The following is a 27,856-nucleotide window of genomic DNA, read 5'->3' as shown; positions in this document are numbered from 1 at the left end:
TTAGTGAAAGCTTCTGTTTAATATGGATCAACATACAAAACAAATAAATGTTGGTTTATATGAGAAGCAGGTCTGAAAAAATAATACTGAAATGTAATTTCAATATAGAAATGAGTGATGTGCCACATGAGCTTTATGCATAATATATTCTGGTTGCACTGCTCTCACAAGGCTGCAGCTAAAATGGAGGAGACTTTCAGACTGATGAAATGGTATTTGAAACATAGGAAAAAGAAGAAAATAGTAATAGCTTCCTTTCCAAAATTATATCTCCCAAACTAAGCGATGGTGGAAGTATATGGTGGCAGAGTATAGACTGAATAAAGAGCCCATACATGTTTGGGTTTTCTCAAGGTATGATGATAAAGGGACTTCAGTCAAATTGTAAGGCGACAAACTAGAAACTAGTACTCATTTTTTTCCTATGGCAGTTCAGTATTAATGTATGGAGTGAATTTCATTTAGGGCAGAAGCTTATTAGGATTAAATGAAAGAATTAAATCAGTATATACAGCTACCAAGAATATCAGTATATACAGCTACACCCACAGCTTCATTAGGCACAATTAACGGAAATCTATGAGACATATATGTTTTCATACTTTACTGCATCAGACGTCTAAGAGATGATAGAGGTTAATAATAAATAATTTTCACATTACTCCCATATATAATTTCAGGCTTTCAGATTAAACAAAAAAAACCTCTCCCAACACCTCTTGATTCTGGAATTTTTGAATGTATTTTTTTTTTATAAAACATCAGCACAGAATCTCTTGCATCATAGAGGAATAAAGCTTGCCATGAGAATTCCACGAAGAGGAATTTGTGATTTCTTTGGCATTTTGAGGGGGTGGGGGGAAAGCCACAGGGCTTCTGTAGCTTGTTGGTCTAGAAATATCTGTGTGGTTACAGATATTCTTACTTCTGGTAGGAAGCAAAAGATTGGAATGAAAGAGTCAGCAAAAGGAGCTTTTTCTCCATGCCTTCATTCTTTCTACTTGCATTTTTTCCTCATATTTCTCCTTATATTTATTGTATTGGTGGGAAACTATTACATCCTTTCTTAGCAAGAAACAACTATTAGGAGCCTGGCAGTCAGTTTTGCAAGTACAATGAGCCTTCCTAATGAGGCATGCCATGACCAAGTAAAACAGAAAACCCAAGTTACTAGTTGATGTAGTTAGGTGGCTCAGTACTGGATGATACCAAGTGTTGGAATCCTATGGGCTTGATGGTACATCTGTATTGGGTTTATGTTTAAAGGCTTCATAGCAGGGGTCTGCAGGGGTGGCCTCTGTGAGCAGAGCCCAGCAGCTGCCCCATGTCAGGTCAGAGCCAGCTCCAGCCAGCTCCAAAGGGACCTGCTGCTGGCCAGAGGCGATGCTGGATGGGCCTCTGGGGAGCAGATTAAAGAAAGGGGAAAAAACTGCTGCACAACAGCAGCTGGGAGAGAGGGGTGAGAAGCAGCCCTGCAGCCCCCAAGGTCAGTGCAGCAGGAGGTGCTCCAGGCAGGCAGCAGCAGTTCCCCTGTGGCCCATGGAGAGGCCCCTGGTGGAGCAGGCTGTCCCCCTGCAGCCCATGGGTCCCACATGGAGCAGATCTCCACACTGCAGCCCATGGAGGAGCCCCCGGTGGAGCAGGTGGATGTGGCCTGGAGGAGGCTGTGGCCCATGGAGAGCCCCCATAGGAGCAGGCCCTGGGCCAGAGCTGCAGCCCGTGGAGAGGAGCCCGCGCAGGAGCAGGGGGTCTGGGGGGAGCTGCCGCCCACCCGTGGGGGACCCGTGCTGGAGCAGTTTGCTCCTGGGGGATGGATGGACCTCTTGGTACGGAGCCGTGTGGGAGCAGTTCTTGGAGAGCTGATGCCTGTGGGCAGCCCCCGCAGGATCAGTTCTGGAAAGATAGCATCCCATGGGAGGGACCATGAGGGATGGTGGAGGTGAAACGGTAGGGACTTACCACAACCCCCCATTCCCATTCCTTTGCACCTCTTGGCAGGAGAAAAAGGTGGGTGGAAGGCGGTTTTAGTTTGCTTTTAGTTCTCATTGCTCTAGTCTATTATCAATAGGTAATAAATTAGATTAATATCCCTTAGGCTGAGCCTGTTTTACCTGTGATGGTAGTTGGTGAGTGATATCCCTGTCTTTATCTCAACCCACAATTTTTTTCATCATATTTTCTCCCTATCCTCCTGAGGAGAGGAGGTGAGAAAGTGGCGTGGTGGGGCTTAGCTACCTACTGTTGTGAAACCACCACAACTTCTCAGGTCATCAAGTTAGTTGCCTTTATATTTGCTCCATCTTATTGAAATACCTACATGTATCTTTGGATTATCTGTCCTTGTCTTGTTTGCCAATGAACTGTGGGTTAGTATTACTTCTTTAGCATCCATTTATACAGTTGCATCTTGGTTTGTAGTAAACTAAATATTAATGTCACATAAACAGGGAATAGACTGAGTCTGAGAACAATATATGCATTATTGTTTCCGAAACTTTGTGTAAAGTTGACTTGGTTTTGTCCAATAGCCTGGGGGTGATACCATCAGAGCTGTCCGTATTGTTTTGTCTGGAAGGTGTCACTCTGGATGACTTCAGTGAAGCTGAACTTTCCCACACAGCTAATTTATCCCTGACTAGGTGTATTGTGGTTTTGGATGATAAAATGTAGGCTTGTGTGTAAGTATTGATAGAATGAAACTCATTTTAGATTTGGTATTCTCTCAGACTGTTTGTCTTCCATCTTAGGAAAAAAAAAAAAAAAGGTCATTTTTCAAGCCACCTCTCGAAAGAAATGATGGGGAGAAGGATGTGGCTTCCATGCCCATCTCTCAGTTGATTTTCACAAGAATATAGTTGGCTTGATTAGGAGTGAGGTTTTTAAAGCTCCTTTAAAAGCAATGCTCCTAAATAAAAACCAGATGTGCCAATGATGTGCATTTCCATTCTATTTCTCTGTCTCATCTACCCCTGCTCGAATCAACAGAAATAACTTCCTTTGGGAATGGTAATATTTTTTTACTTCTCTGGGGTTATTTACACCATTTGTAATAATCCTTTAGTAAGGCAGTTAAGTTTATGCTTAACTTAACCTTGCTTATTTGAATTTGGGTACTGTTATAAAAATTGAAGCATAAACTTGAGCTTTTTTCAAAATCAGATCTGAGTCTAGCAGTTTTATTCTGAATTCAACCATCCACTTTCTGATATATTTGCAGGTGTGTCTTGTTTTCTATATCATTTGCTCTGTTTTGCAAGAAACACCTTTGCATCTCCCTCTCACCGTTTTACAGTCTTAGAGAGGTTCTGCTGTTCTACCAAACCATTACTCCCCATTACTTGTATTTCTTTCATTCATACTCCAATCCCACTATCATATTTGACTTCTGTTTCTCTCTCTTTTTTTTTTTTTTCTTCTAAGAAGGTGTGTTTTAAATATTGCTGACATTTCACTTAGATTTGTTTTAGAATCCCATGCTATTGATATGACCATGATCCATGACCCAGTTATCTCAGGTCTTGACACCTGTACTTTTTTTTAACTTTTTCTTGGCCTCTTATGATCCTTTGTTTCCCTTCTGTCTTTCACCTAAGGTCTTCGTTTCTTGCAGTCTGCTGTAAGTATGCTCCTGGAATCCTTTTCCTAGTTTCTGATCTCTGTCTGCATTATGTATCTTCACCTTTCAAAACGTAACACAAAAACACTTATCTCTCAGACATATCTTTCTTCCCATCTCCCTTGCTTGTGCCAAGCTCTGCTCTGCTCATGCTGGCAATTCTGCCAGCATTGTGTCCTGTGCCATTTTTCCAGTTTCTCCCAAAGCTTGACTCATATCTTCCTTCACAAAAGCTCGGGTTCGTATGTATTAATCAACTCATAATCTTATGATTGCATCTTAATATTTTTTCCCCACAGTCTTCCAACGCTGATGCTTCCTTTAATTTGTTTAGCAGTCATTTTTAAAGACAAAACCGTTTCAGTGCAAATGTTAAGTTTTTGAAGTAAATCTCCTTCTATTCCTTTTCTCTTTACCTAAAACCACTTTTGTGAGGAGTTGAGAGATAAATCAACACTTAGAAATGCAACTTCATTCCTATGAAATGGAAGAGAACAGGGTTAGAGAAACTTGGTTTGATTTGTTACAATCTGTCCTGATACCTGAATCAGTTGTAAAACACATTGAACATTGATCTAGCTAAATAACCATGCTGTAGCTTTGTACTTGTTATAGTTGAATTCTTTGTTTCAGAAAACTCGTTAGTATTCTTCCTCACTAACAATATTTCTTTAGTTTATTGGTAGTGTGGAAAATAGAAATATTTTAAATTTGCCTTATAAGTTTATTCTAGCAAACTGTTTTATCTGCTAAAGTTTCTTGTGATAGATTTTGAATAATTTTGCTAAATGAAGTTGTGCAATTTGACAATGATGTTTTGAGTAGAAACTTTTATTTATATACTGAAAAACTCAATACTATGGTGCCTCGCTCTTCCTTTATGATTCTTCACCAAACTTTTTTATTACACATTGTCATATTCACACGATGAATTCTCTAAGTAACATCTTTCATATCTCTGCATGAGGGAAAACTTCTAATGGCTCAGACGACTTCTAAATTAGATTCACTAAATAAATATGTGAAAGAAGTAGGTGGTTATTGCTGCAGCAATCCTGCTAATTGAACAAATCTAAACACCAGTGTGGTAGATAAAATGAGAAATCTTACTTTTCATTACCTGTATCCCTGTGTTAAAGTAAATAATATTTCAAACACAACTCATTTCTTTCCTGAGTACTCTGTTTCATGTTCATCTCTTTGCTTTTTCAAATAGTTGCTGGATGAGCAACTATTCTATCAGTTTACTAGTTCCCATTTCCAGGAGTAAATTATGTAGATAGTGTGGCTTTAACTCATGTTTGATTAGATGCTGTATGTTTTTAAATTAATTTCTCTCTAAGCTCTTTGCAAGGAATACTAACCCACTGCAGAGAGGTTACAGTACTATGGACTTTGTCTGTTCTGTCTTAATGATACAAGGGAATAGTTGAGCAAGAATAAATGAGGTACTTTTGGTGGGTAAAAATGTGAGCTGACTGTCAGTGTGAGATTGGTTCTAGGAGCAGTTAGCCAGCAGTAATAGGGCACACTTGAGTAATTGAATTTGCATAACAAGGCTTGCTGAAGAGATCTGACAGGCGCAGAGATTTGTCTGGCTGGAGATCTCCAGATGGACGTGACCACACAGCAGCTGGGTGGCACGTTTCTCAGCATGGTCAGCAACACCCAGACTGTCAGCTGGCCCCTGCAATTGCAAAGCCCTGGCAGGCCAGCTGGTGGCTTCTGACAGCCAGTGGCCCCGTTAGAGAATCTTTTCATTCTGCCTGTCAGGGTACAGGACCTGCAGGGACCAGTGGTAAGATGTAACAAGTCACCAGTGAGAGTTGTTAAGATGCTTCAGAAACCTGCTTCTGTTAAATAGCTGCTGCTTTACCGCTGAGAGCAAACCTTCTGAAAGCTTTTTCCATCCTTTAACAAGGACAGGACGAACCTGTTCTCCAGCGTTTTGTTTTGAAATCTATCACTTGGTGTTAGTTTCTACATGTTTAGTTTCAATACCAATATTTATGCATCTAACCAAGCATGCCCAGTCAGTGACAGAAATGCATTTTTATGAGCTTAATACATTTGTAAGACAAAATGCTGGAGCTTTTCCCCCCCTGTATTCCTTCCATCTGAACTAATACTGCTGTATTCTAGATTTAGCATGTTCAGTTAGCGGGAGCAGTTTATGGAAATACCCTGTAAAGGAAACTGTTGCTAACAATCCAGGCAACAACTATTATACTTGAAGAGCGTGCACAAATATTCGGTATAGGTAGGAAAAGAATATGCTTAACAGTAGAAATCTCTTCCTCAGGCATCCTCCAAGAAATAATATTTATAAAAAAAAATCAACCCTACCCCTTTATTGTTCCAAGTTGCTTATTTCTAACATTCCCCAGCCCCAGACTCCTAGCATTAAGCTATTAGATTTAAACTCTGTCCCCCCTCTCAAGCTTAGGAAAGTTCCTGTTCACTGGGAGTTTATAGTCCAGGTCAGTCCACTCCCAGAATAGTAATGAAACTACTAGCAAGAGCTGTGCACTCTCACTGGCTTATTCTTTCTGTGCCCATGGATGTTATGTTCCCTCTTTAAGAGGTGCCATGGTTGAAATAAGTAGGTGCTGCTGTCTAACATACAGGCTAGTGATCCGGGCAGTCCCTTTTTTGATGTATGCAAACCACCACAAACTGAGGGAACCAAGAATAATTTTTTATTGGACACAGTATCCCTAGATCTCTTAATTTCTTAAGGATCTTCTTGCTTCACCAAGTTTATTCATTTACTTCTTTGGGGGATGCTAGAGGAGAGATCCATTTCCTAGTGTTCTTCAAGTACTGGTGTCTGCAATGTCACTATTAGGTGGTCATCCACAGATTTTTGCCAAGCCACTAGCCCTAACTTCTACCTTTCTTCTGAAAAACAGCATGTCAAAATCAGACATCAGTTTCTTCATTCTTACTGTGTTTTCTCTTTTTACTGGAGAGAAATTTTTAGCCTTTATAAACGTAGCAGTAGATCCTGCCACCATCGTTCTGCCCTTGTGACTTGATTAGTACTGTGATTTGTGATTATTATTAAATTTATCACCTTTATCCACTCCCTACCTTTCTCCTCTGAAAATTTTGGTACCTTTAATGGGCATCCCTAATTCTGGTGTAGCCATGCTCCGTTAGCAATCTCAGCTCAGGGCAACCTGGCTGTTGGCTCTTCCCCACCCACTTCGTAATTTGGAGATAAGGGGCACTCCCTGAAGGCTCCTTCACAAATTCAGTGGTTCATATCTCCCCAGGTGGGCTGGGATTCCCTGTCTGGACTTCTGCACCATGGCTTTAGTCAGGCTAGAACCCGTCTTTGATGAAGGAGGATGTTGCACCCAACTGCTTTCAGGACACTTGTTAGCAGGAAAGGCCTCCTTGCACACAGTGGACTCTATTGGCAAAAGAAGTGTGAAAACAGCCTTGTGAATCATCCCAGTCACCCAGGTTTTTGGGTCTTCTGGGTCCCTCATTCACTTCCCTGTAGGCTATCTGGAATTCCCTGCCTGAACTTTAACAGGCTGGTGGTGCCCCTCTGGCAGCATCTGGAATCAACTGTATGGTGTCCCATTGTAATTTATCTGTTTAATCCATCTTGTTCTGTAGCAGTATGTATGTGTTCCCTTTAGTCTCAAGAATATATAGTCTAGACTATTAAAAGAAGATTAAAAGCTTCAGATTTTTTCGAGGGGGATGTCTTTTTATCAAGAGCGTTTTGATAGCACTTCATAGACAGTCTGGAAAGGGTTCTCCATGTTAAAATAACCCCATTTGAATGGAGAATGAGTAAGAGACATTTGTCAAAATAAAGACCACTCTGTTTTATAGCCTGTAGACATTTTCAGTTATATTTTTTCTTATCATCTGTTGGCTTAGTTTTACTTTGAAAGAAGCAAAATTGTGTCATTAAGCCTTTTAAGTAATTGTATATCTATTCATGAGAGAAGGCTGAAATAAAAAGTTACAATTTTAGTTGAATCCTGTGACGCTGCAACATAAAACTTGCAAGATTTGACTTGCAGAATGGTAGCCTCAGGGCATTTCTGTTCAGACAGCAGTGATGACAGAGCAAATCACTGGTTTGTGTCCATCAGATTTAAAAAAAAAAAAAAAAAAAAAAAAAAACATATAGAGAACATAGTTGACAAACTGTCATCCCTTGCCACCTGAGTTTTTTGTTACATACGCTGCTTTTGGATGGAGAAATGTTTTAAGTATGATGTGCATATATCCCTGTAAGTCTATATGGTAAATAAACAAAAGCCTTTGAGTGCACTCTTACCTGATTCTGGAAATGTCCTTTTTAGGTAATTTATCATTTGTGTGTGTGTGTGAATTTAAATATAATATTGAGAAATATTGTTATTTGAACAGGTTTTCCTCACGCTGAAAACACAGAACAGCGACCTCGAGAAGGGAGATTTGGCAGTATTTTGAGATGCTTACATAATTATTTTACTGTTTCATGTATTGACATCTAGCGAACCCTTGATACAAGGTGTAAAAAAAAATAAACTTTTTAAAAGGAAGTGCTGCATCTTTGTTTTCTCTAGAAGATCTTGATCCATTGACTTTCCTACTTCTGTGTGTATTTTGCACAAAGAAAGTGAGGAGTTTTACTTGAGATGGATATAGAGCCTACAAAGAGGCAAGGAGTGTTGTCTGAAAAAGTGCTCCACAGAAATCAAGAGGAATTGTTAAAATGCAAAAGAACACCTTATATGTTTAGCCAGAAGTGATTAAGGAGCTGGCATTTCAAATGTTGTGGCTGGCATGATTAGCTTCCCCGATAAGAGTGTAACGTCAGGTTGTGTTTAGCAGATCTGATTATTGTCTCTGTGTTGTCTGTGCCAGTGTTAGTGGATGCTTTACTTTTATGCCACTTCCTTAGTAGCTGGTTCATGAGTTTAATTTCTGATGTTATTTAGAATATTCAATTCAAATTTGGAGCAGTTTTTTATTTATATATATATAAATATATTTTGTAAGTTTCTCAGTAAACGACTCCCTTCTCTCTTCCTTCTTTCCCCACTTTCTAGGAAAGGGAGATGCAGGTGTCATCACAGTCTCTATTTTGAGATTTCTGAGTGCAGAGAACACAGACTGACTTCCCACTTAGAATCTGGATGTTTAGCCAAAAAAAAGTCTACATTCAGGACTGTTTTGACCAGCTTTCTGTATTTTCCCTGCTGAGCACCCACTGAACTGTAGTATGTTTGTAAATATGGAGTATTTACAGCTGGAGCCAGAGCCATATCACTCTTTATGAATGAAAGCCCAAATCTCTGATTGGGCTACATTTGGGGAACAAAACAAAACAAAACAAAACAAACAAACAAACAAAAATCCTAGTTACATATTCTGAGACCAGAGTAAGCACAGAAGGGTTGCAGTATAACCTCTTAAAAACTATTTTCTGTGTTTATATCAGACAAGGGCAGTTCTTTCTTCATCTTCATTCCAGGGTTTAATTAAAAAGTTAATTTGAAACTGTAATGTTACCTTCTTATGATGGCAAATGTATTTATTTTACTTTTAAGAGTTTTTTAAAAGCATACTTTAAAAAGTGATTCTAGCCACTGTTTTCTCTTTTACTAACATTTCTTGGGCATTTTATAAATAGTTATAAACAGAGTAGAAAACATGCCAAATAACATTGTGTTTTCCAGGTTCTTGCTTCCTCATGATTTATTTTTTTTCATGAATGAAGAGGAAAAAAAGCAGTCTATTGAACAATTTATATGCATGCCAAAATATTCTATGGAACCCTTGAAAATGGCAAGTTTTGGGCTACTCTGTGACTTCTTTCGTCAGTATTGACAATAGCTGCATCTCTTCAGTGCATATGATCCAATTTATTTCTAATGCAATTTGATTTGTGTAAAATTTTGAGAATAAAAAATAAATATGGCTCAAGATGAGAAAATAATTTATCCTCAAGAATGGCAGCTTCTTTCCTTCCAGTGTATGCATCATGGAAGTCTTACTAGATAGCAGGTTGTTTTTCTCAACATGTGGCTTTTGTAACGAAATGTTATTTATTTAGATTTCAATGCTAATGTTCTTTTTCTCTTCTCTTAAGAAGAAATGTTTATGGGCCCTCATTGGCTGCCTTTTCCTTGTTGTATGGACTGCTCTGAGCAGTAACAATTAAATCTTGTCCACTAGTACATTTTCCATGCTTAATGTATCTGATTTTTTAAATTTATTTTTTATTTTTTAGCAGACTTACATACTTAGGTTTTGTTTTGTTTTTTTGTGGATTTTTTTTCCTCATTTACTCTTGTTGAGGTGGCTTACATGGGCTATGTTTTTATTTCCTAGTTACAGCTTTTATTTTCATATGATATAAATCAATTTGAGATTCCGTATTTCACATTGGTCATCCTTCTTATCTTTATTTGTGTCATCTGTGAGCACATACATGTGCAAACGTATGTACAGCCATCACCACCAATTGAAAACTGATCTCTCATCAGTTCCTTTATGCTTTCACTGTTCTTTTATTTAGGAACAGTCATTGCTCTACTGAATCTCTGCTTTGTGTTTGGTCCTTGCTTCAACTGTATTCCTAGACAGGATGCAGTTCTGTCCTTCATCCTTGTAAATAAGACCTAACTGTGCCTCCCCACCTCTGTGCAGATGAAACTCTCTTGCAAACTAGTTATCCCTCATTACCTTTCTGCTTTTTTGCTGGACTTGGTTGTATCACGCACCTGGTTGGTAAAACAAGTCTCCACTCCCTCTTTCCTCTGCCTCTCCAAGGGGCAAAAGTAGTGAAAATGATGTTTGCTCAGAGTAGAAATGACTAAAACAGCATCTTTAAAGGGCCTTGTAGAATGAGTGGGCAGTGAGAAACCACAGAGATAAAAAGCTTTGGATAGCAGAAGGCTTTGTAGCAGCAGAAGATGCAATCTAAGTGCAAGAGCAGTAGGTGGGCTGATCGGCAGTAGAGGAAGAGTGTCCCCATGATTGTGGGGATGCTCAGCTGCAGATAAATGAGAGGATTCTGGACATCCTACAGGCATACAGTCTGTGTTTGATGGAGCCACTCTGCATTAACACTTCTTACTGCTAGGTCTGATGTTTCCAAGAGTCAGCGCACCATGGCCATGCTACTGTATGGCAACCTCCTCTTTCTCCCAGTAAGTTCAGAGGAGGGGTGTGGAAGAGGTTACAAACTGCTATCATTATCACCCTTACCCATTTGGGCACGCTGCAGCTAGCACTATTTGCAGCTACACAGGAGAGCTTTTGCGAAACAAGCCAGCTTTTACTAGTCAACTGGCACACAAAAACTTCTTGGTTTCTGAATGGAAAAGCGAAGCTTAAACATATGTCTGTGCTGGCAGCGTAAATGACTTTCCTGCATAAGTGTCCAGAATTCCTTTATCCCTTCTTTACGTTTCCAGCAGAGCTCTTAACTGGGAGTTCAGACACCAGGGTTCTTGTTTTGTCCAAGTTTTAGTCAAGTCGGTTTGACATGTTCTTCTTTCCTTGGCTGCCAGTTGTTATAAGTTAGTACTTGGAAGGATCACTCTCTTGTCTCACCCACGGTCATTCCATTCATATGTGGACACTTCTGGGGATTGCAGTCCCAGTTCTTTTCCAGTCCCTTGTGCTGAAAAATCCCTTAACCCTTTCAGTACCAGGTGACAACAATGCAAAATGAGAGATGAAGCAATATATATTTTGTTTATTTTAATAGTAATTGCAGCAGTTTTCACCTATTTTGCAGTATGGTGTTTTAACAATAAACCATAGTAGTTACTATACTTGCATAAGTTAATATAATTTTACATAAATAAATGCCACGTAGTCCTGCCAGCTTCAATCTGGGTTATTTATATACTGTGATGTACAGAATCCTCAAAAGCTGCCTTAAAGGGCTTTGGTTGGTTTGTGTTTTTTTGTTTGTTTGTATGTTTTGTTTAATCAGAATCCTGACCAGGTTAAATTAGAAAGAGATTTGGAGAAGATACAGCACAATTGCATTAACCTAATTGTGATTGGAGAAAGTTTGTTTTGTTTTGTTTTTCTTTGTTTTTGTTTTTCCCTTTTTTCATGGTTTCATGAATTCTCCATGATTCTCCATGGAGAATCGATAAATTTATAATAATTGTGTTGAGTGGGGCTGTATTGTGATGTTTAATTATATAAGGAAAAATCTTCATTGTGCTTATAATAAAATACATTGTGTTTTTTTCCCCTTTATATTCAACTGACACAAGTTTCTAATCTACTTGAGGCATATTGGTCTTATTAGGCTAAGGTAGCTTTCTTCTCTGAGCCATGCAGCATCACTCATACAAACTGTTTCTGTTTACAGATCTGTATTTTTATTGCCTCGTTGACCTTAGAAAAGCAAGAACAATTTCTGATCATTTCCTGATATGAATTGACAGTAGCAAGTCCTACACTGGCATATTCTAATTTTCTTCTTATTTGTATCAACCGGGGGTTTGTATTTGGACAGCCATTTTGAAGTGTTTCACTGTACATCAAAATAATGGGTCCTAATGGATTGCTTCCTGCTTGACTAGACAAAAGTATTTATTAAGGAAAAAAATAAATTGTGTCTTAGCAAACGTAAAAGAAACAGTAGACTAGAATTAAGTAGATTTTCTATTAATGGCTTTGCTTTATCAGATATTTATATTCCGTGTATGATTTTATTATATATTAAATTCTGGCAATAAGGTAGCTTTTGCTCTCCGAGGTCAGTAGTGTTCAGATTAATCAGGCTGACATTTCATGCCGGTGGGTCATGAACTGTTGATAATAGCATTAAATGGTGATTCACTTGCTGCGGGGAGCACAGCTCATTATCCAGTCACTATATTAAATCATCGCCACAAACAGCTAGGACCTAGCATGTGCACACACGCATATGCGCACACACACACACACACACACACACACACTCACTCGTGCATGGGAAAATCAGAGGTGGGGAGCTCTGTCCTGCAGCTATCCGTTTCTCTGTTTATTGCAATTGTTAAAGCTGTTTCCAGCATACCGGGATGACAGACTTCACCTCATTTGAGAGGCTGAAGTAGTTCTCTCTGAAAAATCTGTTTGTGTATGAAACAGGACTACGCAGTTTATTTTCTAGCTTCTCTCTGATAAGAGGACATTATTTTTTGTGGCCAGTTCCGTGTTAGACCAAAACAAAGAAAAATACACGCACGTCCCTTCTAAAATGTTAGTCTTGGAAACCAGAACAAGATGCAAAATGAAAACATTTGAAATCTCAATTGCTTGAGTGCCCTGAATATGGATTTTTGTTTAACGCTGTGTTTGAGTAACTTCTATATTAGTTTCAGATGTGCTACTTCCTGTTAAAAATATTTGGATTAAAAAAACATTAGCCACTGTCCTATTGCAAGAAAAAGCATATATATCATAATGGAAAAACTTAAAATAGAAGACTGCCTAAATAGCTGAACAGTGGCTTCATTATGGTGAGTGAGAGGAAATTCCACTCCCTAACGCTTAAAAGATTTTGCAGCTAAATGCAAATATTACTTAAATTTAAGTTGTATCCTTTCAAAATGAATTTTGAGTTAAAATCATCACAAGTTCAGCAATTAGTACGAACCATGGGGCTTTTTTTTTCTCAATTTGGAACAGAGAACTGGGGAGTTTTCAGCTTTCCCGTCCTCTGTCCTCTCCATCTGAGCCAGTACAATTTGGTTTAGTTCAGAAGTGACTGCTTGCAGGCAGTGCGCAGAGGCGCTTTCCTTTCAGATAGGAAGGCTTGCTTGGAGTGTGAGATCCTGGAGGTCTCTCTTTCTGACACTGGAGAAGAGGTTTTTGTTTGTTTGTTTGCTTTTTATAGTTTTGGAAAACATTATGTTTAATCAGTATATAAATGTTAATTAACATGAGAGCTGTGTTAACCTCAGTATTAACTTTAAAGCTGAGAAGTTTGTTTTTTCCCAAATATGTGTACACTTATATTTACTTTTATATGAATTTACACATTTATAACTGGTCACAGAAAGGGAAACCTTTTTCTGAAACAATTAGCACACTACAGACTTTAAGAGAAGTGAGAAAGGACTGATCGAAGGAAACATTTTAAATTCCTCAAATTGCATTTTTTTAATTTTTATTTTTTTTTAGGTTAAATCGCAGCTAGTAGCAGTTCAGAGAATCACGATAGCATGAAAAACCTGTGGGCCACTAGAGGTCACTGTTTGGTAATCAACTTCTAATGAACCAGAACTGTCAGGAAGGCCAATAAATTACACTGTGGATTTTTCTAATTATGAATTCCTATTTAATCATTCAATGACAAGTTAACTGTGGCGGTGGTTCTATGTACTTTGCATACACAGTTATGTTAATGTACTATTATATTTCTTAGGATGGAGGTCCTCCATCATTAGAGCAGTTCATTACCAAAGACTCTCTTATCTAATCATAATTACTGATTATGAGGAATAATTAACTTTGTTACCCTCTTGATTCTTTTCATAGGCAAAATGCAGTCTTTTTCTTTCCTTTTCCTTATGGAACACTAGGACATGCATTGACTTCAGATACCTTTACATTAAAGAAAAAAGGTTAATTTGTTTTGTACAAAATTGCTTAAGTTGTAGTGCTGGAATAGTTATAGTTAGTTGGGAAAAAAGAAGTACAAGAATAATTGTATAGTGGATTTCTTTAAGCTGTCACTCAGTACCATTAAACGTGAAAATATTTTGTTTCATTTAAGTGCAGCATTTAGAGCATGTAAAGATTTGTAAATTTAAACCATATGATTGCATATTTGCCCTTCCGGAAACAATAAAAGCAGCAAGAAAAAGATTATCTCTTTTTAAAGATATTTCCATATTAAACTTAGAATTAGCGTGATGTAAAATGATTTTAAATTGCATGTTTTGAACTCATTGGGTACGAGGCATCAAATACATTTGAGAACACTGAATAGGACGTTACGTTTTGGGCTGGAGGGAAATGCTAAATCCAGTCCTACGGAAGAGATATATTTTTTATTTTGCAAAGGAGTAATAATAGAATGATGTGTGGAGGGTTCCTAAGCAGGAAATAGATATGAGAACGGCCGTATAATGAAGGATGCCTTAAATGGAAGGTCTGCATCCTTCCAAATTGGTCTGCTTTTCTTGCAGTCCTTGTCAGCTTGCCTATTCTACTTTGCTTTTTTATCTCCGAATAAAGGCTTCTCGAATTAACCATGAACATGCTGAAATTAGGCAGCAGGAAGTGTTTATGGATATAAACTTAGGCTTGCTTAAAAATCAGCACATATTTTTAGAAGAAAATGCAAGACAGAATATCTGGACTCTTATACTGTATCCTGCAGCAAGATTCAATGACAAAGTGGTTGCAGAAAGGAGAGCCGCATTGAAAGCAATGCACTGTGGCAGTCATTCACCTGAATGAAAAAATTTATTGGTCCTTATACTGCTCATAACAATTTAAGGTACAAAGTTCCAAAGTTTGTTCAGAAATGTTCCTTGCAGTCCTTGGTCCTACTATTTTTTTAGGCATTTCTTTCCCATTGCAGTTGGTGAAACTGTGTCAGTTGTCCCGTCACAGGCTGTACCCTAAATAGGCAAAATTAAAACTCGCAGCCGGGCAAGTCTCCAGCAGAAAATACTGGATTCTTTTTAAATGACTTGTCGGACACTTCCTTCTGACTATATGTTGTTGCCTATTTCAGTTTAGAATTTCATTAGGTTGCTGCTGTTATACAGTGGATGCATTTTAAATGTTGTAAATGTAAATGTGCTCCTACTGCTCGGCGTTGGCATTGCTACATCTTCAAGTGCGAGATAAACCAGAAATGCTTAGGGATCAGTATGCTATGCAGTTCCACACCGATGTGAATGCTTTTTGTTTTATTTTTGTTTCTGTGTTTACAATGCTTTTATTTTATAATATCACAGGAAAGGACCAATGAATGCATCAACAGAAATTTGTCTGTATGATTTTAGGCTTCTGCAGCTGCCTTTCTCCAAAGGGAACCTTTTATTGAGCAGGGCACTTGAACCCGTACCTGTTGAGCAACGCAGTTTCAATGCATACCTCCATCTGAATTGATTTTTTATTTTTTTTAGCAATGTGCTTAATGCTTTCTTTATTCAGAAAAAAAAGTGTTGCCGTGCTTTGTTGCTTTTGGGAGTCTGTCTGAGGGTGACATGGTAAAGAAAAGCATAAAGGATTAAATCATTTAAATATTTTGGTTTATGTAAAAGGGGGTTAATATCTTGTTACAGTTGTATTGATACTGGAGAAATATGTAAAAATAATATTAAAACATCCTGTTTATTTTTTCTTTCTGAGAAAATTGGTTTTCTCTTACAATACAGGGTTTCAGCTATTGCATATTTATTCCACAATGAAGTGTCAACATACCTGCATTTTGCTGTGGGCTTACGTTAGAATACGTGAGGATTTCATGCCTTCTAGGTACAGACATTCAAGTCCAACTAGCAAAATCTGCAAATGCGGTGGTGTATGGCTAACTGCTTTTTGTAATTTGCAAGGCTCAGCAAGTTTGGCCAAACGTCTGTTTTTGTTGGTCACAAAATTGCACAGCAATTGCGTGTTGCTCAGTTAAGGTAGATGAGATCGAAAGCTGCGATGCCAAGCTGGGCTCTGGGTTCTAGTCGTGGCTTTTGCTGCCCATTACAAACGTTACGATTCTGGGGTGGCTTTGTTATTGTTGTTGTTCATTTTGATACTGTCTGTTGATTTTAGTTAGAGCAGCTAAAATAGCTCTTCTGAGATTTTACATTTTCTAAAGACAACATTGTAAACGCGCATCCCTTTGAGCTTCTTCTCATGCAGTCCCCACAGTCTGTTTCCTGGTTGCTGATCTTCTGCGTAGCATAGAGTTGTGATGTCCTCAGTGTATGTTTAATACTTGGCTTCGTCACCTTTCTAATGCTAGAAAATGTTTTTGTTTTTGCAATATGTGGCTGAGAAATTATTTTGGTTTTAGGACTTGGTACATAAGCCAGCCAACATGGGAATTGTGCTGGAGCCTGCCTGCTCAATTTTCGTTGCATGGAAAGATAACATTGGCCCACGTAGTTGAGAAACTGCGTGCATGTTCATGTTTCGTTTTCAGACTTCCACTAAAACACTGGAGTTTCAAACAGTAGTGCCGGCCAAGAAGATCAGGGGTTATTTTCTTTGTTTCTTTTGCATTTGATATTTCTCTCGTATTTATGCTGCACTCCCTCGGAGCTGAGCTAAGGTTAAGCAGATAGCTTAGCGGCACGTGCTTTGTATTTGGGCTGTCCTGAAGCCTGCTTTGGAACCGTGCTTTATTGGATGCCTGGAATATACTGCTTCAGTCGTGCACTGACCTACCAGCCTTCCTGCTAATGTTTGGATAAAAACTGAAATACTTTTCGATTCTGCTGAGCTCTGTGCAGCTAGCTTTGCTGCCCAAGACAGCAGATACTTGCGGTTGTTGTTAAGTTTTAATATTTCTATATCAGCCTGCAGACCCAAATGAGATTTATACTGTATATACAAATGTTAGGGATGGATAAAGGAGTAGCTAAATCTGGTACTCCAGCAAGAACACCTAACGGCTTTTTCTGTTGTCTGTGGCTTTTTATAGTGGAGTAGGGTTTAAAGAGAGGGCATAGGAGAGATGACTGGCATGAAAAATGTATTTGATACAGTATTTGAGGTATTAAAAATAAGCAACTTATTTAATCAATCGTATTTTATTTCCTTTCTTATTGCAAGGCTGTTAACCTTTTTCCTTGGTGACTTTCCTGCTACTCTGATATTTCACTTTGCCATTACAATGACCAGAACTAAAAGCAGTGCTGCCAACAGAGTGATCTCTTCAGGCCTTTCTTTCACTTTGTACTTCTGTTAAAAAGAAGTTAAAGTGCCTTCTGTGTGCATTTGCCTTTTGCAACTTATTTTCTTTGGCTAATCATTTTGGAGGTGTCAGTTGCTACTCAATATCATCTCATAAATTTTTCTGATGCATTTGCTTTATATTAAACCATCTTAACAATAGCTTCCACTCTGGTTTTTCATGATTTATTGAGAGGACATATTGTTTTCTGCGTTTTGGCATCCTGCTTAGTACATCTAAATCAGACTGAAGATTTTTATTCTGGTGTCCACGGCCAAGTTCAAGTACTAATCCCTATAGAATTGCACTCTTCTTCCTTTAAAAGCATAGAGCCTCTCGTTGCCTTTTTTGTTTAATCAGTTCTCTACCCTTCCTTCTTTGCTACCTTCCTGATGATGTTTAAATAATTTTGAGTGTGTGCCCAAAAGGGATATCCTGTGCTACTGTAACTCAAGTGTACCTATTGTTTACATACGTGTATCCTCTTGATTCATGTAAATCCCTAAGTACGTTCTCCTTGAGGCCCCTGAGGATCCTTGCATGTACAGCAGCACATCTCAGATTGCCATGCGGGACTGGAGAGTTTGGTGCTGGCTTTTGTCTTCATACAGCAGCTAGCAAAATACACTCAACCACAACACCAACAGAAGTGCTAAATTAAAGCATTCTCTGTCCGTATCTTCTGCCTTCGTATTATTGTAGGAGGGAAAATCTGTTTAATTACTGCCTGTCACGCTGGGCTCTCCAGAACAGGTAGCATATTGCACACCTCTCTTGCATCTTTCTTTCAATCTACGCCACTGTTATGAAAATAGCTGCATGGAGCATTAATGCTGATGCACACAGTCAGATCCACTCCTCGGTCTTGCCTGTGCTTGTGGGAGGCGGGGGTGGAGGAGGAGGAGGGAATTATTATTCTGCTGCTGACACAGGGAGAATGAGAGTGGCTTGATGCAACAGAAGATTATGTTCCCTGAGGATAAACAAACAGAAGGAGATAAATTAGGAGAGAGGATAATCCTGTTAATATGTGCATTCCTTAATTCTGATTCAGTTTTTCAAAACGTACGGTTTCGCAGAGGTTAGAGATTTAATTAGTACCTGTAAACCATTTCTTTAAGTTTGCCTTATAGATTGTGGGGTAATGCTTTGAGTTGGCATTTGAGATGCAGAAATTTGCCCATAAACAGGAACTGTAGGTCGAGATATGAATATCTCATGAGGGAAAATTAATAATGTGCACATCACCATTCCTTCCTCAGTCGAAAAACAAACAAAAAACTTTTGTTCCCCAGACTTTTTCACAATCCTGTTTGTTCAGAAGTCAGAGCAGCTTACTCTCTGCAGTCTTCTGTTGCTTTTTCAGCAGAAGCTAGGCCATTGTGATATTTATCTGAATTCAAACAAGGCTAATTAAAAGAGCTGCTGACAGTTGTTGTGATCTGACTTTGACTGGAGCTTGATGGTCATTATGGGTAAATAATGAACCAGGTCTGCAAATGTAGCAGCTGCCAACTTGGGATAGAAGAACAGCTATTGCGTCCAATTTAAGGATCTATCGACCGCTTCCCTTCTCCCTGCAGGTCTTCTTCCTAGCAGAAAACTAATGTTTTCTACTGCTTTGTTTTGTGGTTTCAGCTATTTCTGATATAGTCTATAATTTCCTCTTAAATATTTAACCTACTCCATTATTAGCTTTCAGAGTTAACAACTTTTCCATTGGGCTTTCTTTGCATTTTTATTTTGTTTTGTTTTGTGGATTTCTTTTTTTTTTTTTTTTTGCAGTTTGCTTTTTCTGTACAACGTAACTGCGTAAATAATTATGATAATGTGTATTTAATTTGCCTGTTGCTGCAGAATAAAAATCAACTAGTTTTTTTTTCTTCGCACAGCCATAATTTTGCACATTTGATAATTGGTTTGTGCTGTAAGAGCGATGCTTCTACTTCCTTAAGTGTGTTTTTTTTCCTAGAGTAATATTGCGTACTCGTTGTATAAATCTTCAAAGCACTGACCTGAACCTCCATTTCCATTTTTGTTCAAACATCAGTAGTTTATGAGGTATGGTGATGCGAGGCTCGATTTATCAGAAGAGAGAAATAGCAATGACTTTCATTAAGGCATACTTCCAAGTACGTTGTCGCTTCATCATGAGCTTTGCCTTGTCCCATTAGCAAGCAGGAACGGGTGCGCTAAAGGGAAAATGGCAAATTTTAATAATAAATTAAATTAACTCTCTTCTAGAATGTCTGCCATTAGAAATGCAGCACAGACATTTAAAAGTCAGCGCAGAATTTGATACCCACTAGAACTTAGCCCATCTCCCCGGCATTTGCTCAGCTGCCATTAAAAGGCAGCGTGCATTATGTAAAATGCGCAAACGTGCTTGTGCACGGCGCATAATGCGGCGGAGCTCGGGATCTTGCTGGGAAGAAATGATCCCAAGCGTGCCCCTAAAAGACAAGTCTTGCTTTGAGATATAATGATGAAAAATTGCCCGTTTATTTGTGTCTTTGTGTTTCAGCAAAAACCAAAGTTGGGATTGTTGTCTGCGGCCCTGCTGGAAGGGGCTCGTGCACGTACGGCGTGCGGCCGTGAGCGTGGGCGCTCCTGTGCCGGCAAGGCCAGCGCTGCGTTAACAAGGGGTTACGTTGTGCTGGTTTATGTTAAACCAGATCACCCCTAACATGTGCAGAGCCATTCATCTGTGTCACCAAAACCCAAGAGGACATCTGACATGGACTTTGAAACAGAAACAGTGATCACTTACAAATCAAACATGGCACGCTCTAAACCGATTGTGCACGGCAATCTTTTCGAGAAAGGACAACTAATTGAACATGATAAAGTGTAAAGTTAATTAACACCCTTAAATTTGTTGATTACTTTCACGGGATTATATTGTTCGTTGAGTAGCAGCTTTCTGTCCCAGCTGTCGCCTTTTTAGCGAATGTCGCTGGTAAACAATAGAGACACCATAACAAGTCGTAAATGGTCCCTGTGACAGCAGCCCCTTGTGAGGCTGCATCTGTAGAAAATGATTAGAACAATTGCATTTTAAAGACGGCTCACATCGCAGCCCAGTCCCATCGGCCCTCTTCTTTATCTGCGTTGATGGCAGACTGGTTAAAACATTTAAGTTCTTTTGAGCAAATTAAGTGATTTACTGTGTTTTGGTTATACAGCAGTAGAATAGCTTCATAGCTCTACCTTTGATGCTGGTTTTTATAATAGGGAGAAGCCCAATCCCTTTAAGTGGTGTTTTGTGGTTTTTGTTTTTTTTTTTAATTTTCTGAGACTGGTCTGTTTACTCGTTCCCTAGAAATAGATTGAGGATGTCAGACTTTGTCTGTGAAGCAACTAGAAGAAAATGATACCCTATTTGTATTTTATAAAAATAACTAGCTTCCTTGTGGCTATTTTAAATTTATGGTATCATTTTAAATATCCTGCTTTCATTTCCAGTAGGGATTTGTAGACGATGTTGCCTATACGTGCCTTTTAATTGGTTTTGGATTTATATACGTAGCAAAACAATAGTAACCTTTACAGCTAATCTTTCCTTGTGTATCTTGGTTTAACTTTTGGTGAGTCGCAAAAGACAAAGTATTTCATGCAAGCTGGCAGGTACTTAAAAGGAATTGCTTAGAGCTTATAATCATGCACACACACAAGCTACACAGATGCAGGCTCTCAAGCTCAACCTATCTGAAGGAGAGCAAACATGACAAGAAACTGCTTGTTTGAAGATACCATAGTCACTTAAGTTGTATTTTTGCAAAAATATTGGAATAAGGGACCAGTGTTTCCTTGCACTTCCCAAAACGTAACAGGCAAGAAGCTTCGGTTCTTATGTGTGAAAGTACAACATTGTAAAACAGAAGAGAGGATTAAAACTCTAACAGTATTTTTCTTGTTTATTTTTACATCCTTTTTAGATCATAAACTAGTTGCTGAAATTCTGCCTTGCTCAGTAGACTAGGTGTTGAATAGATCAATGATAAAATGGATGTTTGCCGTCTAAGCTTTTTGATGTTATAGCCCTCATCTTTAGCCTGTCCTTTGGAGTAGCATTTAGTTTTAGTTTTTTGTTCTTAACTTTGTCAGCAACAAAAAATGTTATGTGCAGATGCAACACAACAGTGATTTAAATATTTTTGGCATAGGGTGCTCTGTGTTTTCAGCAGTGTAACTAATGGTGCTCCAATGAGTAGCCGTACAGTATCACTTTTCTTTTTTTTAAGTGATCTCCACCCTGCTGTTCTTACAGAAATGTAATACAACTGAAACTGGAAGCAGATAATTTTATGTAACATCTTTATATTAACATCTTTTTTTTCTAGCAATTTGTATTCTTAGTAATAAGCTGCATTTAGCCAAACTGCTTTTACTGATGCAGCTCTAGAGGTACGACCTTAGTTTTTGGAGCTGGAAACATCAGTTGCAAACTGCAAGACTTTTTTCAAGGTGTTAAATGTTGTCGGAGTTGTACTAAGCAAGGAAAACCAGATATGGAAGGGTAGGGTGGCTACTGAACTAGGCTGCCTGGCTGGGAACCTGAAACTTGAGGTCATCCAAATCCAGACTATCCCAGGACAGCCGCAACCAGTTGCTGCTGTCATATGAGGGCTCCATTCACAATTTTGTCTAAAGGTTTGAACTTGGGAACTGCTCTGCCTCAGGTCCATTCATTGCAATCAATGGCAACTGAAGTGAGAATCCCATGGATTGAACTCATCCTTGCCCCATGGGTAACTTGGTCAGAAGTGACGGGATGTTTTAAAGAACAGATGGATTGGGGGGATCATCCTAGAGAAGCCAAGCATAGGACTGCAGCCATGGGCTCCAGCAGTCTTGCTTTGCAGGAAAGATCTTAAATGTGTGCTGCTCACAGATGCAGTTTCTCCGGAACTGTTTCCTGACGATGAGAAGCTTTCTGTATTTTAGAAAGAGCAAATAGATTCTGAAGGCTTTATGGACTTATGACCCTAATCAGCAGTGGTGTATATATAGCACTATTTTAGGTAGTGAACAATCTTTCAAAAGCCAAAAGATGAAAAATAATCATTAGCTTTATGATTTAATTGAGCTGCTTTGCTTTCTCCCTTGCTCTCTTTAATGTTAGAAGCTGATAATACTTTACTGGCCTGTGTTGTTGGTGTGGAATTGGTGATTTCTGAAATAAAGCTTTGCATTCTTTTCTAATGACTTTTGATTTCTATTTTTAGCTGAAGTTACAGTTCTTGTATGCCTAGACTCTCTGCCAAAACTTCCAGAAATTGCCAGTGTAGAAGATTTGCAGCATTGCTTGTTTAATTTTGATAAAATAGCTGATAGTTGGCAAGGATCCTGGATGATAAAATTTAGCACAAAGTAAACAGGTTTTTGTTTTTAAAAACAGAATTTTCCAAGCCTTCTGCATTATACAACAAATTGCTCTTTTTTTCTAGTTAGCTAATTTATTTTTTCTACTTGAAATGTAAGCGTTTGAACAAGTGAGAGAGTGCAGCTGTCAGAAGATTAACCAGCTGAAAACTATTGTCAGCATTAATTTTGCTCTAATAAATGACTCTCTGAAGCTATTTAGCAGTCTGTAATCTAGATACAAGGCTATTGACCTATGATGGATAGTACTGGATTTTGTTTGTAAGCTTTGACTTAAATTGTCTACTTAATTTGCTGCAGGTCAGATCACAGGATTAGTGGTAAAGGCCATTATGTGGTTTGAATAAAAATAGCTGCAGGAACGGAATGAAAATCATTGTGTTTATTAACGTAGCAATCTTTGCGGTCATGTATGTAGTAAATTGGTAGCCAACAAGATGACAATGACGTGTTTGTGTTAGCTCAAAGTCTAGGTTTTGCTCTTCCTTCAGTTCCTGGGTTTTGCCACATGAGTTGGCTGCAGAGGAGTTGTTCAAGTGAGGTTAAGGATTGGCTACAAATAGGGTGTTTCTTAACCAGAACAGAAAGGCCTCCACCACTGTATATATTATAAGTGTTGTTCTGGGAGCAGCAATGAGTGTTGGGCATGTATGGACGGATTTGGTTAAAGCTTGCGTCTGCCTGAGTTGTTCTGGATGTTCCAGTTCTGGACTCCCCGCTACAAGAAAATGAAGGGACTGGAGCATCTTCCTTGTGAGCAGTGGTTGAGAGAACTGACACTGTTTAGCAGTGAGAGGAGAAGGCTCAGGGGGATCTCATCCACATTTAGAAGTATTTGATGGGAGGGAGGGAGCCAAACTTTTCTCAGTGGTACCCAGTGACAGGGCAGGAGGTAACAGGTACAAATGAAAACTTGTGAAATCCCATTTTAGGAGTGCGTTTTCATTTGTCACTACACAACATCTAGCTCAGTGAAGGCTCTTCCAGTTACACCCTGGAAACTATTTCTATGTAAACAGCTATTAATGGTTATTATAGTAGATAGTCGCCGAAAAAGAAGTGTGAATCATAGCTGGAGAGCAGTTTCCATTACTGTAGAAGCAGAATGGTCCATCCCATACAGAAGAACAAACCATTTCACCTGGACATCATTTGAAGGACCACTGTAATTAGTTGAGCATGTTTTATTTGAAAACGGGCCATTCTCTGCAGCTGTACGTTTTAATAGGTCAAAGTTTGATGCATAACACAGAGAATTCATATTGTCTGTACCTCTTGCTGAAGTGAAAAACAGTGAGGAAGTTGTTGTGTTGGTCAGTCTTGGGGTATGTTCTTCCCGACCCATGGTAAAGATACGATAGACTTTTCAGAATAAAACTGGGAATAATATGTTCATATGTGTGCTAATGTCAATCATCTTTACATCGGTTTTGCATAGCTCTTTATGTAGTTGTGTATGTGTTAAGTTTATGCGTAGAAAACTAAACATTTCTGAAATTAAGTAGAACTTTGCTTTAGATTAGAGACTTAACAAACTGCAAAGATTCAGAAGGCAAACACTTTGTTTTACATGTCTGTGGCTTTTAGATGTTCAGTTATGTAAAAATCAGCAAGCACTGATAAAACTTAGCCTGGGGTTTGGAAAAGCTGATAAAAGTGGAGTTAACTTTGAGCAATTGTTTGTGAATAGTCATATTCACATATTCAGAGTAGTTTGACAAAACAGAAATGTTATTTAGTTATTCAGATACAATTAATTTTATGGAGTTCAAGGTTGCAGAAAGGGTTGATTGTTTCTTCATATGAAATTATAGAGCCACTTTTCTGTAATTCTTGTGAATTGTTTATCTGCCAGTATTCCTGAAGATACAGCCTTTCATAAGGTGGCTTTATCTTCATCAAATGCTTGAGAATTAAGATCCTGTAAGTGTTTAGGATATAGGCTTACTTTTACATCATCTGAGGGATTCATCATAAGGGAAGTATTAAACACATAAATTTTGCATCATCAGACCCTTCCTGATAAGATGAAGTTGTTAAGATTTTTGTGAAGAAAAAAAATATTGCTATTAAATCCAATGTTGTCTTGATTCAGGTGTTGGAGCTGCTCGAGCTGGAAACCTTACTTTCATGGTTGGTGGAGTGGAACAGGAATTTGATGCTGCCAAAGAATTGCTAACATGCATGGGTTCTAATGTGGTGTATTGTGGAGAGGTTGGAACTGGACAGGTAATGCTTGCTGAGGGCTTGATAGTTATCTCAGTGTTTTATTTTTGGTGCTTTATTTTTCTTGAATGATATCTACTTTTTTATTCCAGAACTAAATGCATGTATTATCTTCTCACGTTTCCTTATTCTTCAACCACATGTTTATAAAATAATCTTTTGGCACTGTTCTCTAGTATGTTGTGTAGCTTAGTGCCAAAACATCTGACCCAGTGTTTTTTCACATTGCTTTGTTAAATTATACTTCTTAGAGGACGTGCATTTTAACTTTGTTTCTTCTAAATTTAGGTTTACTTAATTTTACCTATGCATAAACTTAACATGTTTGTGTTAGAAAATGCAAGAACTAATAGACTGTTTACCTTTTTATCAGGCTGCAAAGATCTGCAACAACATGCTTTTGGCCATCAGTATGATTGGAACTGCTGAGGCTATGAATCTTGGAATCAGGTTTGTTTGATTCTTATACTGGATTGAAGGGATTTTTTTCGGTGTTCACAATCTTGTGTTTTACAGCTGACTGTTGCTGAGACAAAGGTGATTAGACAGCATAGATACACTTTGCCCAGAAATTCTCTTATAAAAGTCATTAACGTGCTAAAGATATTATTTAACTAAGGTAGGGCTCTTCAGAACAGAAATATTCTCTTGTATTGACTGTATAGATCATTCCATTCTGCACCTGAAGATAAGAATTTGTTTATTCTGTTATAGCGCACTGTACAATAATGTTTGTCTTACATTGTATATATAAGCAGAGGTAATACAGAGGTAACTATTGGATTCTAAGCTTATGTACAATGTATTCTGAGTATGATACTCTTGTTGGTTTGTTTATCTTTGGGAAATTGTTCCAAAATAAAGTAAAATTTCCAATACGGTGCATGTATCAAATTAAAGCATACAAAAGAACATAACATTTTTGTCAGACTTTGTCATTGTTGTTTAACGTAATTGCCAAAACTACTACTTTGTTGAAAAGCTGGAGTATGTTCCACTATGCTCTTTTCAATGCTAAAAGCACCATTTCTTTTTTAACAGGCGGTGCATTTGACTTGCTGCTTGTACAGCAGTGTATTAAAAAAAAAATATATCCTATCCAATAGTAGCTTATTTATTTTGCTCTGGTGTTTAAGATTTTTCAAATACAGGGCATGCAAGAACCAGTTCACTATCACAGTATTTGAATCTTCATAAATTCTTTTAGCCAGATCTAAATCATTTGTAAGTTTATATGCAGTCTTATGTTTGAAGAGATTATCTTGCAATTGTGTATCTTTCAAGTGTTCTTCATGAATTATTCATCTGCACAGTTGCATCCTTACAATTGGCCTGCTAAAACTACAGATATTGTAGATAGTTATCAACCGAGCTTTAGACTGTGTGCTCATGTGGATTTGATATACTATAAAAACAGCAAGAGGGCATCAAATGCTTAAATAAATAATAAAAAAAGAACGCCTACATGTGCACGCATACACGAGGCAGTGTAATGGATTCACATTTCCTCTTAATTACCATATCAAGATGCAGTTGTTTTATTGAATTGCCCTTGTCTCAGATGTTAGACTATCTTGACCTATTAAGTTGTCATGTTGTAATTGAGATAAAAGAGGAATTTGCTTTGCATCAGTGCTAATTGGTTTATCAATATCCTGTACCATTTACATTTTAAAATTGAGAGTCTGTAAGATACTGAAGCACGTCTGTATCAACCCATAATAAAAACAGTAGCATTGTATACAAGTATTGCAAACCAGTATGGTGTAAAGCTTTCATCAGGTTCTGTTTTAAGTCATGCTTCACTTAATAAAGCATATACAACTGATTTTTCATTAAATTTTTGTCTTAAGTTTGTAGGAATTATTATAGTTAAAAATAAAATCAAGAGGTTTGGAACACAAATATTCTGGGCATGTAATCCCTGAATGCAGAATGACTTATGTCTGAAGCTACTTTAGCTTTAAGGTTTTGGAATTTTTATTTTTCATTTTATCATTTTTGGCTGAATTTATATTCAGCATTTCTGACCAAAAATCAGAAATGTGGAGGTGACAAGATACTAACTTTCCTACCTTACTATCATGGTAATCAAGAAGGAATTGTACTTACTGTAGAAGAAACCTGCTGATTGTATCCAGAATAACATGAAGAATAGAATCTGTTAGTCAAAAACTGTATCAAGTTTAAGATACAGGCAATAATTTTAAGTGAAGTAATTTGGAACCCTTGCATTAATTTTAATGTGCTATGAATTAAATCCTGGAGATGACTTCTGCATGTAAGTAGAATAAGCGCTTTCCACTTCTGGTGTTTACAAATTTCTAACATGCAAGTTACAGTTGTAATTCTAATTGTTAAGTTTTCCCTTTTAAATGAATTAATTAGATTTGTTTTTCCAAGTCTAAAACTGAGAGGATGATTTGACTACACAGTCCGGAGAGATTTAGAAGCGGAACTTGGTTTATTAGATTGATGCTTATCTGTTAAAAAAAAAAAAAAAAAAAAAAAAAGTCCAATTCTAACCTAATAATGGTAAAAGACTCTGCAAACCTAAAGACCTTGTAATAGAAATACTGGAGCTTATACACGTTCTTAACTTTTAGACAGAACATAAAATACCTTCATGTCATGCATTATATTTACCTGCTGTATCATTTAAATCTTGAATTTGTGGGACTTTGGATAATTAGTTATTCAAAATATTGCTGACTAAACTAGATGTAACTAGAAAGTCATACCACAGG

The 27,856-nt window shown here is 37.9% G+C and overlaps 1 protein-coding gene across 1 annotated transcript in view; it reads left to right on the top strand.

The window, feature by feature from the left end:
- HIBADH (3-hydroxyisobutyrate dehydrogenase) overlaps positions 1-27,856 on the top strand; it is an 84,214-nt gene that overhangs the window by 45,347 nt on the left and 11,011 nt on the right. Inside the window, exons 5-6 of the mRNA XM_084283124.1 lie at positions 24,979-25,112; positions 25,483-25,559. Of these exons, the coding sequence (XP_084139250.1) occupies positions 24,979-25,112; positions 25,483-25,559 (211 nt within the window). The remainder of the gene's footprint in view (positions 1-24,978; positions 25,113-25,482; positions 25,560-27,856) is intronic.

The sequence above is a fragment of the Netta rufina genome (genome assembly GCF_964035555.1).
Source record: "Netta rufina genome assembly, chromosome: 2".
Classification (NCBI taxonomy): Eukaryota; Metazoa; Chordata; class Aves; order Anseriformes; family Anatidae; genus Netta; species Netta rufina.
The sequence above is the reverse complement of the archived record's forward strand: the minus strand, read 5'-3'. Positions and strand labels throughout refer to the sequence as shown.